This window comes from Ictidomys tridecemlineatus, chromosome 6, assembly GCF_052094955.1.
Source record: "Ictidomys tridecemlineatus isolate mIctTri1 chromosome 6, mIctTri1.hap1, whole genome shotgun sequence".
NCBI classification, from domain to species: domain Eukaryota; kingdom Metazoa; phylum Chordata; class Mammalia; order Rodentia; family Sciuridae; genus Ictidomys; species Ictidomys tridecemlineatus.
Window position 1 is genome coordinate 16,578,670 of NC_135482.1, and position 16,260 is coordinate 16,594,929.

The following is a 16,260-nucleotide window of genomic DNA, read 5'->3' on the forward strand; positions in this document are numbered from 1 at the left end:
TATGTAACAACAGACCCCACCATTGTGTACCTCATAATGCACCAAAAAAAAAATGTGGAAAATAAAAAGGAATACAGGGTTCCCGTTAGACCTGGGTTCCATGAGATCCTGGTAGAGGACTTTCATTCCCGCCAGTCTGTAGGGGGTTGAATTGTGGTTCCTCAAAAGATATATGCAATTCCTGAGCCCCAGTACCTGTAAATGTGACCTTATTTAGAAAAGAGTCTCTATAGATGTAATTAAGGATTTTGAGATGAGGTCATCTGATTTAACAGGATGACCTTGAAGCCACAGGGTCCTTATGAGAGGAGAGGAGACAGACACGAGGGGTGCGGCCATAGCCAGGGGAGCCTGGAGCCACGAGAAGCTGGCAGGGGCACGGAAGGATGCTCTCCTGGAGACCCCAAAAGGAATGCATCCTGGCCGACACCCTGATTGTGGATTTTGAAATTTGAGAAAGTGAATTTCTGTACTCACTCTGTGGTCATTTGTTAACAGCAGCCCTAGGAAAATAATCGTCAGATGGAGCCTCTGCCTTGAGAATGACAATATTGGGAATGACAATAATTCTTTCATCCAGTTGTAACTGGAACTAAGTGGGAGAATGCATGGGAACCCCAGCACAGTGCCTGACCTTTGGCGACCCCAGGAATGTCAAGTTGATGTGGGACCTTAGAGACCTCCCTGATCACACCCGGGGCCCTAGGTGTGGCATGCTAGGACACCAGGTTTACGGGACTTTTTATCCCTGTGGAGTGTCAGGCTGGGAGAGTTAGGCTCTGAGCAGCAGGAGCGAGCTTGTCCGGGTTCAGACTTGCTGAGTGAGCTCTTGCTGGGTTTGCACAATGTGGGGCTGGTCGAAATGCAAGTTTTTATGAATTTTTATCTACATTTCTCCAATTTTTAAATGATAGTAATTATTTTAAATGATAGGTGAGAGAATGGGCAGACGTGTTCTGGGGAGTCTGCTCCCACCAGGATGGCCAGGAGGACAGTGAGGGAAAGCCTGTGAACAGTCTGCTGCTGATGCACTGAAAGGGACCCCAGGGACACCCACAACCTTCCTAGGGAACAGGCTCCAAGCAGCAAGGCAGCCCAAAGCCTCGAGTCACACAGTCAGGGTTGGGAGGGGTCTCCATGGTTGTCCAGTTAGGTACCCACCTGTCGCTTTATTCCTGGGGTTCAATACTTTGAGTGATAAGCTCATTACTTCTCAAAACAACACTCTTTCTCTGCAGAGTTCTAATGTTTTGTTTTGAGCTGAAAGAAATTTGTTTTCTTCCCTCGTCTCCCCGACCCTGGTCCTCCTCCTTGGGCTTACAGAGAACAAAATCAATGTTTCTGTCATGTGGCAGCCCTCGAGATGCCGATGGCTGCCTCCCTGTGTGCCTTAGTGGGAAGAATGGGAAGAATGGATGGTGTGTGCATGGAGCTGGGGGAAGAGGTGCCTCCAGCCGTCACCAACTCCTGCTCAATGCAAGGGGACCAGAACAGAGCTATGGGGTTGATTGATGAAGGCTTCCTGGGGAGGTGGGTTTCAGAGGTGAAAACCATGCTTGGGAGAGGAATTTCCTTAACCAGAACTCACAGTATGGGGAATAAGCTAGTGGGTAGACTTGGCTCAGTGACTGTAGCTGAGCTGAGAAAATGTGTCTGACCTGTTTATAAAGAGGTCATGAAATTCATGCTCCTGGATCCTGAGATTTCTCCAGATTTCTATGGATGAAGGAAAAAATATATATATCTGAGATAAATAATGTCCTGTTTAAGAAACTGTACTATGTTGGGCACATTCCTCTTATGACAGCAGATAGTGTAAGCTGGGAAAAAATTAAAAAAAAAAAACCAACAACCTGGAATATTGGAATAGCAGAAACCGCGCATGTGCACACACATGTTACAGAAGATGGGAGAACTGACCACTAGCTTCTCTGAGTTTTTTTTTTTTCTTTTTTTTAAACCAATAGATTCTTTTCAAGAGTAGTTTTAGGTTTGCAGGAAAATCAAGCAGAAAGGACCGAGCTCCCTGGAAGCCCCTCCACTCTCTCACTTTCCCACGTTATTAGCATCCGGTGCTGGAATGGCACATTCAATAGATGATAGAACTGATGACCCTGTGCTAAGGTCCGGGTTTACACTAGAGTTCACTGTGGGGTGTGTCCTGGGAGTCCTGACAGTGTGTCACGCCACGGGTCCACCCTTACTGCAGCACGCACAGCACCGTCACTGTCCTCAAATCCTCTGTGCACCACCCCCTTCACCTCCCTCCTGGCCCCTGGTAACTGCTGAACTTTTACTGTCTCCACATTTGGCCCTTTGAAGAACAGAACATTCCAGCACTCTGCAACGTTAGTTTTCAACTGAGCTCTCCTCCTCCTCCCCATTAGGGAACTAGAGAGTTAAAACCCAACCCACCCAGGTGACTGACACCAGCCCTCAATTGCCCCATCATCACAACGGATCAGGGACTCAGTTCAGTCTGGGAGTGAAAGCTTGTTGATCGACCGACCCACGAGGGCTTATTTAGCCAGCCCTGGCTCTGGGTGCCTGTCATGACTTCGATCTGGAATGTCCCCCAAAGCCTCAGGCATTGAAGTCTTGGTTCCCAGTACAACTGTGATCAGTGGCAGGGCTTAGGGAGGTGACTGGATGGTGAAGGTTCTGATTTCATTAGTGGATTAATCCACTGATGGAGTCATGCTCGAATAGGCTACTGGGAGGCGTGGATGCTATGGGGCTAGTTGGAGGAGGTGGGTCACTGGGGGGTGCCCAGGAAGGGCATATCTTGTCCCTGGCCCCTCCCTCTCCCTCTCTCTCTTTCCCTCTTCTGCTATAAACTGGGCAGTTATGCTCCCCTACATGTTGCCCTCGGTGACATTCTTTCTTGTCACAAGTCCACAGCAAGGGGACCAACGACTGGCATCTCTGACTCTGGGAGCCAGAACAAGTCTGTCCTCAGGTATTATGTCAGAGCATAGGAAGCAGGCGGACACCCTGCTGTGGCCTGCTTTTGGGAGACTGATAATCCAGCGGGCTCTGGGCCCGCATTTAGGCAAATTCCTCACCAGCTACGTTCACCTGCGTCCCCTTGGGATCCTGTGTCCAAGGGGGACAGGTTGGCAGACCTTCCCTTCTCTTCTCTCTCCCAATGTGACAAAGGGACATGAGAGAGTTTTAAGGCCAGAGGCAGCCCTAAGGCCCTCCACGGGAGGTCCCCTCTGCATCCCCTAGAGAGTGGGCAGGAGGCGCCTCAGGCTCCGAGGCTCTGTCCCAGGTGGTGTGTGTGGGGGAGAGGGGGGCATACTCACAGTTAAGCAGATGTTGATGAGCGTGCAGGTCTTGCCATCCCCGGTGTACTTTGGCAAACAGTTACAGGCAGCCTGTCCAGGGGCAGAGGCAAAGGCGGTCATTTTAGATCAGGTCTGCCCTGGCTGGTGTGCTGGCTCTCAGACTCGAGTTCCATCCCATAATGGCAATGTCAGAGGAGCCTGCACCGGTTACCGGTGATATCCCTTCTATAGTGGTGATTCTCCTATTTCAGCACATTCACACGCTTCACTTGGATATTGGATCTCATGCAGGGCCTGTCTTTGCTGCCAAGATGACTACTTTTTAAAAACTTTCTTACCCTACTTGGTCCCCTGCCTTCAGGTCCTCACCTCTTCTCTCTGGATGGTAGAAGGTTCACTTGGCCGAAAGGAAGTGAGGCTACACTCTACTCCCATTGTACCCTCTGCTCGGTCACCTCCACCCCTGCTGAGTTCAAAGGCCCCCGTGCCAGGAGGTGCTAAGAAGAGGGCTTTGCAGCCCACCCAGGTGCCAGGTGAGGATCATCGATCAAACTCATGGGTTGGCCAGGGACGTTGGGCAGGCTTCAAGTTGAGGGAGGGGCACTCTCTACAGGTCGGTGGGCACAGGTGCTCTTCTTAGCAGTGCCTGGGCACAGGGCTACGACCCAGCCCTCGTTCCTTCACGGGCTGTGAGCTTCCAGTGTGGCCTCCCAAGGGGAAGCTTTCACACACCAGCCTCCTCCGTGGTGGCGGATTCCTGGTCTGATTTCTGCCTGTTAGAACTTGAACTTATCAGTGGGGACAGCCAGAGTGGGTTGTCAGCATTCCTCCTTTTCTTTCTTCACGAGGGCATTCAACCCCACCTGAGCCTTTACCCAGACGCCCCTCAGCTGTCCCTTCCCCAGTTAAGGTCATATTCAGTTCTCCCTTCTCCGCCTTCTAGGTCGGCAGGCCACTTACTCTACAGGCCATAAGCACCAAAATGCTGACAGATTTCCCCACCCCATGAATGGTTTAAAATAAAAACTCTACTGACCCCTAACTGTGTATAAACGCCCGATGCCGACTGTTCTGATTTTTCCCACGTTGTGTACACACACACACACACACACACACACACACACGCACACACACACACACACTTCTTTGAGTATATATATTTTTCTTATTTTTGAGCACTTCAGGCATTTGCTTGTTTTACCCAAAGAGAAACCTGGTCTTCAGGTCTCTGAATGGCTCAGCAAGATCTGCAGGATGTGCATTAGGGACTCTACTTTGTCATCTGATTTCAGAGGCGTGACCTTTCCTCCTGGCCTTGTGTGTGTTCCCCGGGTGACTGAGACTGAGGGAGGCAGAGCATGGGCCTCAGCTCCCTCCAGTGTCTCTCACACCCGACCCCCATCCTCATCCTTGATGGGTCCTTGTATTTCCCCCACCTTCCCAACTCTGCTCCCCAGAGGGGCGCTGACCACGGGGCAGATGGAGGGAGGAGTGTGCCCTTTTGCTGTGGGACATGCATATCAGAGTCTTGGGCCAAAGAAAAAGGTGTGGGATTCTGAGGATCTGAAAGCTGGAAGGAAGGGCAGCACATGGGAGAACCTTCTAGATCCTTCTGGATCATGTGGTGCTTGCAGATGTCCACTTCTCCCCTGCTGGGGAAGCCCTTTCTCCTGTCCCCTTGGTTTCCCACATTTCTCACTTCTGAAGAATGGCCTCTTGCCCTGTTACCATTTCACCTAAGCTATTTTTGCCATTAGCTCGGCAGAGGTCTGTTCTCAGCCTCTTTTTTTTCCTGCTTCTAAGATCCAGTTTTCCTACCAGGAAAGCGAAGGGAGGTGCGCTCACCTGGTTGGGTCCCGTCTGCGTGCACTCCGCGTTCTTGTCACAGCCACCGTTGTTCTCCAAACATGGGTTGATTTCTTTAAAACAAAAGCCAACATCTGTCGTGAGCGTGAGCGTGAGCCTTGCTTGCCAGGAAGGCACCCCGAGGAACTAGCTGGATGCCAGGATGGCTGACTGACCAAGAGCGGCAGTGTCACAGTGTGACTCAGCTTCTGACAATTCAGAGGCAGCAGTCACCCAGCGGGGAGGGTACCAGATAAGGTTTCTCAAAATCAGCTCCCCTGGGAAGGGCTAATGCCAGCAGAAGCACAGCCTGCAGGCTGTCCCTCTGTGGAGGGAACGTGAGCATTTGCAGCCAAGAACCTGAAACCACAGAATCCTGGAGTCTGACCTTACAACCATCACAACACAGATTGGTTCAGAGAAGAATCCAGCGGAGGCTGAATTTAAGAAGACATTTGATGAGGAGCAAGGTTTTTCTTGGTGCTACAGTCTCTTCTCCACTGACTGCTTATTGATAGCAAAGGGGGAAGGAAGACATTTGGGCCTGGAATGCACAAACTTAATCTCATACAAACACCAAGCAAGGACAAGATGTCAAAGAAAAAAAGAGTGGTGGACGATATTCTTCCTAAATGTCAATGTCATAAGAGACAAACCAAGGCTGAGAAACTATCCCAGATTCCAGGGGACCAAAGAGAGGTGACAACTAAATGCAAGAACTAACCTCAGGCTGGATCCTGAACTGTGGAAAAAAATGTCAAAAAGCACATTTTTGGGACAATTGACAAAATTAGAATATGAATGTAACTAGACAGAAGTATTGGTATTTAATACTTTTATATTAAATAATCATTCTAATTTTGTCAATTAGAATATGAATCTAACTAGATAGAAGTATTAAATACCAATAAAAAAGAAAAAATATATCAGTAATAAGCTTAGTGAGGTTGATAACTGCTCTTATAGAGGAGACTGCACATATCCTTAGGAAATACATAATTATCAGGGATAAACGGAATATGATATATGCAGATCATTCTCTAATGGTTAAGAAATATGTATATCTAGAAAGGGAACAAATGGGGTAAAATGTTAAAGGAGAAAAAGAGCAGGTGGGTCTTATTTGTATTATTGTTGCAACGCTTCTTCGTGAGATTTTTTTTTCCCAACTAAAAAGTTAAAATTCAGACAAATCACTACGGTATACCTTCACAGCAGAACTGTGTGTAGCAGTATGTATATTTTTGGGGAAAGTTATTCTACGCATAGAACACACTGTATAACATGAGACATTATTTTTGTTACACAGTAAAAATGTACATAGCAAAGTGGAGTAAAAAAAAAAGTAGAAGGTGTCTGTCCTTTTTTTAAAAAAGATTTTGATTTTTTACTTATTTTGGTACCAGGGATTGAACTCAGGGGCACTTAACCACTGAACCACATCTTCAGTCCTATTTTTTTTTTAAATTTTATTTAGAGATAGGGCTTCACTGAGTTGCTTAGTGCCCCACTTTTTGCTGAGACTGGCTTTGAACTTGTGATCCTCCTGCCTCTCTCTTGAGCTGCTGGGATTACAGACGTGCACCACTGAGCCCAGGTAGTAGCTATGCTTTCTGTTTTCAGTATTGGGGATCAAATCCAGGGCCTCCTGCATGACAGGTAGGCGCTTTCCCACGGAGCTACTTCCTAGCCTGAGAGAAGTTATTTCTAGAATTTTGCCTTCAAGCCTATAAGCCTTCTGAAATAATTATTCAGTAAGAAAATGCTACTTGTATGTATGTATGTATGTGTATATATATACACACATATATATGAATGGAAGTTCAGCCACCTCCCTTATTTTTAATTGGAAACCGTTGGTGTCTGGACATCGCAGGCCTCCATACCCCTGTGGCCGCAGCATTTCCCACCCTTCTGCTTTCTCACTAAGGCAAACTGAACAGGGACCCCAGCAGCTGTGTGTCTGCAGAGTACAGTGCCACGACCGGCCATCAATTCAGAAACCGGGGAGGGGCGATGGGGCATTAAGAAAAGCACACAAACATTTACAGAGAAAAGTGAGATCAGGTGGGAAACTGAACTCTGAGAACAGCGCCATGCGGGCTCCGCATGTTTATTCTATCAGTTTTATCATCAAAAGGTTATTTGTGGTTAAGTTTCTGCAAAGCAGGCAGGCTAGAAGGTCACAGTGCGGACGAGTATTGTCACTATGCTCAGAATTCTCTATCCCTGGGACTCAGCTTCTGCATTTCAAGGTTTGAAACTGATAACTCTGAGCGTTAACCCGAAGTGTCCCCATACACCCAGTGTCACCATAGCAACGGGGCCACAGGCAACTGTACTTTTGCACAGGGGGATCCCAGCACAAGTGCACCACAACCACGAGGCAGTCAGACACCCCGAATCACATCACTGCTCCCCACACATCAGCCTCATTTAGTAGGGTTCTGACTCTCACACCACTTCCACCGGATGGCTGAGGCTATCACCTACCGAGGCACACGATGCCGTCGCCTGTATAGCCCTCCTTGCACACACACACCCGGCTTCCGGGGGTGGTTCTTTTGCAGATGGCGTTGGCAGAACATCCTCCATTGCTGGTCTCACAGGCGTTGATGGCTGTGGAGGAGGGAGATAACACAGAAGAGGAGGGAGAGGGCAGAACATGTACTGATGCCTTTTACTTAAGTCAACGAAGAAACAGAAGAGACTTTGAAACGACTCCAGCAGGCATGGGATTAAATATGGCGAATTCCTCAAAACAGAGGGCAAGGAAAACACTCTGGCTATTTGCCCTGTCCAGCTCTTTTGCTAACAGGCGCTACATGTCCTGCTGCAGGAAACATCTGGCGACCAGGGGCATGGCACCTGGCATCCTGGGAAAATTCCTGGGGGTAAGGGGATCAGGAGGCAGTTGTTGGATGGATCATTGTTCAGCTCTGCCAGAATATGGACCCCAGGCTGCCAGGACGTGGTGCTCAAGAGGAAAGTGACATTTTAGCATTGCTGTTTTTCTAGTGCTAAATGTGTGCTCAGGCCACCATAAGAATAAGAGCTCACCTTTCTTAGCACTTTGGAGATATGAATCTGGGTTATATTGAACAACCCAAGAGGAAGCCTCTCGTTATCCACAATTTGGAGAGAAAATAATTGGATAGAGAACAGGCAACTTTCCCAAGGTAACTTAGATTCAAACCCAGGGGTCTAAGGAGAGACTGGGGTGTCAACAGCTGCATTGACAGAGAGGCCACTTAGCCTCAACAGCACTCTGCACGGAAGGTAGTTTGAAGTTGATTTTATGAACGTGTTAATAGGGCTCGCAGCAGTTAAAGGACCCATCCAAGGCCACAGGGCTCGCAGGAAGGGGAATGAGGGCCTAGTGCCCATTCTGGCCCATTTTAGGGTCCTGAAGACCCAACCATGCCCTTGGCCAATTAAAGCCATCGTTTCCAAAGCTGCGCTTGCCCTCAAGGCAATGCACCTCTGCTCTGAGCGTGGAACAACTGCTGCCCATTCCTGCAAGCCCATCCTAGAACAGTCGGTTTCCCATCGCTGGTACAACCAGCTGCCAGTGACATGTAATTCACCACGATGGCTGGCACCAGCTGCTGGGGCCCATTAATGTTCAGCAATGCAGACTCTCAAGAGGCTGGAGGAGCCTATCTGGTCCCCAGCAACCCCTCTTCACTCACCCGTGCAGACCGTCCCATTGCCTTGGAATCCTGCTGCGCATTTGCATGAGGCTGTACCATCCGGGTTGAGAAGGCAGCTGTGGCGAGGAACAGTAGATGGTAGGAAGATACTCAACCTCCTCCACATGACTCCCAATACCCCGTTGTCCCCACATCCCAGCCCCTGCCGGCAGGAGGACCTTGGAGGTCAGTCTAGGGGTGGGAGGAGTCTCCATTGCTGGTGTGTCTCCATCACAGACAGCTAAGACTGCAGCCATGTATCAGGCAGACTGTCCAATACCTACATAGATGTCAGCCCAGGAATAAAGAGAGTGGCTACTGATCTTCAGAGAGTGACCGACATGCAAGCAGCTGAGCTTCAAGCCTTACCTGTGTCATCTATGCATTATCCCATAACCCCAGCAAGAGGGAATTACTATTACTTCCATTTTCAGATAAAGAAACTGAAATTTAGAATAAGCAATTGACGAGAGGTCATGCAACAGTGACAGTGTCAGAGGCTGACTATGAGATCTAACTCCAGCTGCTGGGTTCTTAATGTCCTCACTAAACTCTCTGCAAGTGGGAAGTGTGAGCCCCATTGGAGTGAGGAGGCCAGCAGGCTTGGCTGTAAATCAGGAGGCAGGCTACTGAGGCAGCCTCGCTCTGCCTTGGATCTGTGGAAGAGTCCTGGTGGCTTGACCGGGGACAACAACTGGCATTAGTGTCAAAGTACCGAGTGAGTCAGAGGACAGCTTGTTGAAAGGGCTGGATCTGGCAGGTTGATGGTGGCCTCATTAAAGACCTTTTAAGTTTCATTCTTAAATTTATCCTAAGTCCTCAGAAATTCCTTGAGGACTGAGCCTGGGGTGCAAGCTACTGGGAAAGAATCCCCTTTGCATTGTCCCCAAAGAAGGCCAGAGGGTACCTACTTGGCACTGGTATGGCACATCCGATTGCAGTTGTCTACTGTGATCGCTGAAAAAGAAAGCCCAGTTGCTGTGTTAGCCTTCACATGAGAATTTTCTTTTAGTAGCTGGTGCTAGGAAAAGAGGCAGTTCCTCAGAAGTAGCTGGTATGCATTTTGTTAACTCTGGGAATCCAAGTGACCATGTAAGTCCTCTTTTACATTTGGCTGCCAGGGAGCTCAGAGCCATATATGAAGGTCAGATACACTTATGGAGTGTCTCCTGGTTGCTGGCCTCTGTGCTAGGCAGGGAGGTTACAGGGATGAGTCAAACACAGGATCCTCCCTTGAGTGTAACTACAGACTCATGGAGCATCAACCTAGGTGTTGATGTGCATACCCCTCCCCACCCTGGGTTTTGATTTTCTACTTGTATATCTACTTCTCTTGCTATTCTTTCTAGATTTTCATCATTTTGTGATGCACTGATACAAACAAGCAAACTCGACAAACAACTAATTTGATATGTGCATGTGTAGAAATAGCCCAGGGCCTGAGACACAGCAGGCACTCAATCATCACTTGCATTAATTGCTAAATTTCATGGACACAGCGAGGGCTATTGCCCTTGGATGTCCAGATAGTCCAGCTATTAGAATAATTGATATTCCCTGGCAGGGAAGAATCCTGAAAGAAATCATTAGAGGGGAGAAAAGAGTACCCCTCATGCAGGATGCTCATGCTGACAGCTTTTGGAGTAAAAATCTCATTAGCTTTGGCCTTATCATGCAGGTCCTGAAACATGGACCTGGCTCTAAAGGTGATCTGCTTTATGTTAGAGGGAATATTTATACACTCAAATGGGTGCAAAGGAAGTGTGTGCTTTTGGGTGTTTTCTTTTTCTTTTTTTTGGGGGGTATCAGGGATTGAACTTGGGGGCACTCGACCACTGAGCCACACCCCCAGCCCTATTTTGTAATTTAGTTAGAGACAGGGCCTCACTGAGTTGCTTAGCACCTAGCTGTTGCTGAGGCTGGCTGTGAACTCATGATCCTCCTGTCTCAGCCTCCAGAGCCTCTGGGATTATAGATGTGAGCAACCACGCCCAGTTTGTGTGTTTCCTTAAACTTAAAAATTCTTTTCTTTTCCTTCTCTACCTACTGAAATCCCAATCGTCTTTTAGTTCTCTCTGAAACGGGCTCTAAATCTTTGATTAGTTGGCAGTGACTCCACGATGTGCCCTTTGGAGAAGGATTTGGATTTTCTATCTTTGGTCTTTGATGATCTAGCTTTGCCCGCCTCAGTAGCTTCTCCACCCAGCAATCCTCTGCCCCCATGTGGTGAAGGCGCTCCCCCTCCCACTGTCTTGACAAGCTCACAGTGAGGATGAGTGCTGGGAAACCGAAACCATGAGACCCTTTTTAATGTAATTGAGACTTTTCATTTTCATGCTCATGTTCCTGACAGGAGGCATGAGTATGTTAAATGCCAAACCAAATTAAATTTCAGGTGGCTAGAACGTAATAGGTAGTTCATGCCTTGGAGGCTGTTCTACTACCCCTCAGCATATCGAGGACAAATAGAAGGCTGCTCCTCTATCTCAGTACATGGAGGAGAAAACTGATAATGGACAGCAATCATTCTCCAAAAGGTCACGAGAATTTTAGGCACCACATTGAGTACATCAACTAAGAACCCAAGCCCGTATTTCCAGCCTCTTAGGAAGCCTAATCATTATGCTATTGCACAAAACCCACCATACATAGTTTTATTTTTGATTAAGGAAAGTTATGTTATACACTTAGGAAAGTTAGGACATATGAAGATATATTCTCCTTTTTTCTATAAACCCTCTTTTACTTCACATAGGGGCTTATGATGAGCATAGTTATAATACATTTTTAGAATAATGTTAGAAACATTATTTTATTTAGATTCTTGGGTTTAGAATTCTTGAGTTTTTAGTTGTATGGATTTCTGATATGCTTTAAGAATGGTTTATAGACTTTAAGTATGGCTTATAAACTTTAGGGTATTTTAAGATTTAAGGGGACTTCTTTAGATGGGAATTTTAAATTAGAAATAAGGTGCAGGTGTACTTTAAACTTGAGGGTTAGGAGACTTAGTGTCTGGTTACGTAGTTTGGCATTAGTCAATAAGAAAATAGCATATCTTGGGAAAAATAGTACATCTTGGGAAAGTCTGAAAAATGTAAATTAGTGACGCATTTTATTAATGATTCTGTACCCTTCATAATTGATAATTAAAGGTCACATCCTGGAAAAATGTAAATTGATGTTACATTTTTCTATACCCCTAATGATGGTTAAGGAAATTTCACGTCTTGGCAAAGTTTTGAAATTGTTAATTCAATGACGTATTATGAATCCATATGATGAGAAAAATCGCAGTAAAAGATGACCCAGAGAAAGCTGCGTCAGAGGGCTCTCTGGAGATTGCTCCAACGGATCGACTCCTTTCTCATCCTTTTTGCCGACGCCACTCATACTTCAGGACCCCACTAGGGCAGGACCCCGGCACCATGCACCCCTCATTCTGCAATCCTTTGATCCCTAAATGTGCACAGCTTGCCCACACCTTTTTGCTCTCCCAAGCGATTTCTTCTGGTCTTCTCTTCCCTCTCACCACTCACCTGGAGCACAGCAAGAACCCGTGCAAAGTGGAGAGGCCAGAGAGAAGGCCCTTCTCAGACCCTGGTGGGACAATAAGCTGACACCATCCCTAGAGGACTGATGGCTAGACCTCCCCGCAGAGTGTACTCCTGATTCAGAGGCCCTCATCTCTTGGAATTTAACCAAATAGATTAATCAGACAAATGCAGAAAGATGCGCACAGGATGGGCTCATGTGGCCTTGATTTGTAGTTGAGCTGGGGCTGGGGCTCAGTGGTACAGCGCTTGCTCAGCATGTATGAGGCCCAGCACTACAGCACAGAACAGAACAAAACAAAATGACAAAACAGAGCAAAAAACCCAGTGTAGTAAGATTTCCTGATCCCAACCAATCTTGTTGGGACTCATCTACATGACTTTTTTTTTTTTTTTCTTTTTGTGGCGCTGGGGATTGAACCCAGGGCCTTGTGCGCGTGGGGCAAGCACTCTACCAACTGAGCTATCTCCTAGCTCTATGCGGCTGATTTTTGGTTTGTTTGTTTTCCCCACTGTCTTCTCCTTTCCTTTTGCCCTGGGACAGTTGAAATTAAAAATTAATGACATTTATCTACATTTATTCACATGGAAAAATGTCTATTATCTATTGCAAAGTGAAAAAGGGAGATTGTAGAACAGCCTGAAGCCTCCGGTCCCCTGCACACTCTACACTCCTGGACATGGCTGGGAGGCTGGTACAGAATGTCAGTGACAGTGTTTTCCTGCCCTGGGAGGGTGAGTAATGTTTCTTTTCTTTTCTTTATTTTACAAACTTTGTGCCACAAGAAGGCAATATGATTATTGCCAAAAGAAGCAATAAAGGTGTCATTTCTAATTTAAAAGAACAATATGCAGCAGCCAAGAAGTGGAGCTAGGAATGGAAGATAAACATGAAGGGCTCGCTCTTACCGCTGTCGCATCTCACGCCTCGCCAGCCAACGTCACATTCACAGGAGCCGTCACCTGAGGGTCCTTGGTTGCATCTCCCGTGGACACAAGGACATGCTAAGTGGAAAGATGCCTGAAAGCAGTCAGTCTCCGACCCACGTCCAACACCTTGCTTATCATTTACTGCAGCCTAGTCTAGGATACCATTGTCTTTTATGGAGGGGGCTACAGTCACAGTGAGGGGGGGTGCAGGGGGCAGGGACGTGGGTTCAAGGTGAGCCAGGTCATGCTCCAACACAGCAGCTCACAACCCAGCTTGGGGCCCTGTAGCATCATAGGTGACCCAACTAGCGTGAATGCCTCGGCCAAGGTTATCTGAGGATGGGTTATGTGGGGTCCCTTGGCACAGAATCATGTTTATTTCCAAAGATTGGACTCTAAAGAAGCCCATTCATTTGATTCTGGGTTCACAAGAACCTGTGTGCACCGCCATGTTTTTCAGGAACATGGGATGTTGGTTTCCATGAGCCTCTTTGAGAACTGGATGACAGCTAGGGGTTCCTTCCCCCACAATAGGGTTTGTTGGACCCCATGACTGTCCCTGTGGCTTTATGTTTGGAACTCCTGCACAAGTGCAAACACACAGTTCTTCCAAACAATCCAGAAAAAAATTGTAAGTACTCTAATTTCAATGGCCTATTATATGGCCATATTGTAGTGACTCAATTATATATTTATTTTGCCCGCCTTAGAGCAGCTAATGAGAAGACAGTGATAGCTCAGTTCCTGGTTTTTAGTACCAGGTAAAACAAGGATTTGTTTTATAATCATGGAGTAGGAACTTTCTCCTTCCCTCTCACAGGTGTGTTTCCCTGGGCACAAGGAAGCTAGGGTGCGAACATGCAGATGACTTAGCTCAAACTCAGCGCCATTTTTGCAAAAACAAAGCACAGAGCTTGCTGATGGCACATCGATAGAGTGATCTTTTCAAAAAGGATGTGCTTGATTTAAGAGCCAGGCTTTGGAATCAAGCAAAATGTGCCTTTCTATCTCAGTCCTGTTTCTCATCAGCTATGTCCTTGGGGGAAGTCAACATCCTCATCTGCAAAATGGACACAGCAATCCCCAAGTAGGTAAGGTTGCTCCTGTATGGATTAAATGAGATAATGTGCACAAGTCTGCCTTTCAAACTGTTGAGCAATGTCCATCTTGAAACGTTAACCATGATAACTAGTGTATACAGGTAGGCCTGGGAATATCAGCGTAGGTTGGTAGGTCCAGGTCAATGTTTAGAAACGCTGCCCTGAGCACATGACACAACACAGTCTTACAATCCATGATAGCAACACAGGTGGGCCCAAGCTGCCTGGAAAGAGGGCTAAGGGAGTAGGGGAGGGCTGGCTCTCTCCTCGCCTGTGGCTGGTTAGTCCCTGCAGCCTGGGGCCTGGCCAGCAGAGGTGGGTGCGCACCTTGGTCACAGTGGATGCCATACTTGCCCTCGGTGCAGGTCTCACAGGCTGTCCCGCTGAAGCCCTGGTCACACTCACACACGCCCGTGCCGTTCACACCATCCAAACAGATGCCGTTCCCAAAGCAGACGTTCTGGGGTCTCCCAGGGCAGGCCTGGCACTGGGGACCGAAGAAGCCAGCGCAGCACGCTCTGGTCTGAAACACAAGGACAGGCTGAGTGCACATGTCCCTCGGTGGCACTCCAGGCTCATGGGGGACGGAGGCGGAGCGCCGGAGGACGGGGGTGAAGCTGAGCAACTTCCCTGGTATGAGGCAGAGGATTGAGACCTGCAGGCCGTCTCCATCTCCAAACGAGGGCCCCTCACATCAAATGCTACTTCATGTCCTCCTGAAGGAGGGGGGGCCTCTGTGGAGGCGGCCTCTGGCCTTCTATGAGAGGGTCTCCTAGAGTTCAGGGGAGCCCTGGAGGGTGTCCATTTGGGTTTGGCCTGTCTTTTTGCTGAGTGCATTAAAACACAAAAATTTTTCCAGCCCCGAGCTCTGCAGCTTAAGGACCAAACCATCTGGTCTTTGCCAAAACAAAAGAGGGCATGTCTAGTGTTCTGGGAGAGAAGCAGGTTGGACGTTATAAATGACACCCAGAAACCCTTAGCTTTGGGGTCCCATTTTCTAAGTGACCAGGGGCACCTTGTCTTGCCTTGGTGGCAGCCACTTCTTCTGTCTCTTTTTGCTCTTACCTCTCAGAATATCGATTTCTTCACCGTACAATCGAATGTGGTGGCTTTTACCCATTTTTTTTGATTGGCAGGGCTGCTGCTTCATTGCTCCCACTATCATTTGACAAGGATGAAGATGGGCCGGGTGAAGAGGAGATGGGAAGAGGACGCGCATTTTGGAAGTCTGACCTGAGATTGAGTTTGCCAGAAGGACAACTAGAGCATTATACTCACGATGGTCGTCTTCACACACTTGGGCCGGCACCCGATGAACATGGACCGCTTTCCCATGAAATAAATGGTATAGATGCATTTCTTTGTCTCATCGCCCTACAAAATAGGAAAGATTCTATTGACTTTTTAGTTAAGAAAAGAAGTTTTCCATTCTCCAAAGGCCTGGACGTGGGTGAGATGTTGCTGTCTTTCTGTCCAGGGTGTTCTGGACAGGGAGGGCGTGGCTTCTCATATGGGTTCAGAGCAAAGAAACATACACTATGCTGCTACAGAAGGCCAGGTGGAAAAATCCAAATAATACACTGGCGGTAATACCCCACAAAAAGAATGCTCCTCTAGAAACTAACTCAAGTTCAGAAGAATTGTAGAACAATTCAGATAGTGTCTTTGTATATTCATTGTATAATGTCCTGTATATTCATTGATCTAAACCTGAGTTTCTATTTTTATTGATTTCTATTTTCCCTTGGCTCAAGAAAAAAAATTTTTTTTTGCTTATAAACATTTATAAATATACAAAACAAAATTAAAACTCAAGTGAGAAAACTCAGCACTCATTATTGTTACTATA

General features: G+C 47.3%; 1 protein-coding gene and 1 long non-coding RNA gene across 3 annotated transcripts in view; one reads left to right on the forward strand and one right to left on the reverse strand.

Annotated features, from left to right (window-relative positions):
• Nucleotides 1–16,260, reverse strand: part of Stab2 (stabilin 2) — a 161,677-nt gene that overhangs the window by 44,795 nt on the left and 100,622 nt on the right. Inside the window, exons 37-44 of the mRNA XM_040281812.2 lie at nucleotides 15,690–15,785; nucleotides 14,739–14,934; nucleotides 13,291–13,386; nucleotides 9,739–9,784; nucleotides 8,828–8,904; nucleotides 7,629–7,754; nucleotides 5,136–5,209; nucleotides 3,309–3,380 (exon numbers count right to left, since the gene is read on the reverse strand). Coding sequence (XP_040137746.2) covers nucleotides 3,309–3,380; nucleotides 5,136–5,209; nucleotides 7,629–7,754; nucleotides 8,828–8,904; nucleotides 9,739–9,784; nucleotides 13,291–13,386; nucleotides 14,739–14,934; nucleotides 15,690–15,785 — 783 coding nt within the window. The remainder of the gene's footprint in view (nucleotides 1–3,308; nucleotides 3,381–5,135; nucleotides 5,210–7,628; nucleotides 7,755–8,827; nucleotides 8,905–9,738; nucleotides 9,785–13,290; nucleotides 13,387–14,738; nucleotides 14,935–15,689; nucleotides 15,786–16,260) is intronic.
• LOC144378563 (uncharacterized) overlaps nucleotides 1–16,260 on the forward strand; it is a 36,133-nt gene that overhangs the window by 865 nt on the left and 19,008 nt on the right. Inside the window, exons 2-3 of one of the 2 annotated variants that reach the window (XR_013440360.1) lie at nucleotides 3,652–3,823; nucleotides 15,548–15,756. This is a non-coding gene — a long non-coding RNA (uncharacterized LOC144378563). Of the gene's footprint in view, nucleotides 1–3,651; nucleotides 3,824–15,547; nucleotides 16,240–16,260 lie in introns of those variants that run through there. The other variant, XR_013440359.1, reaches the window with a different exon arrangement.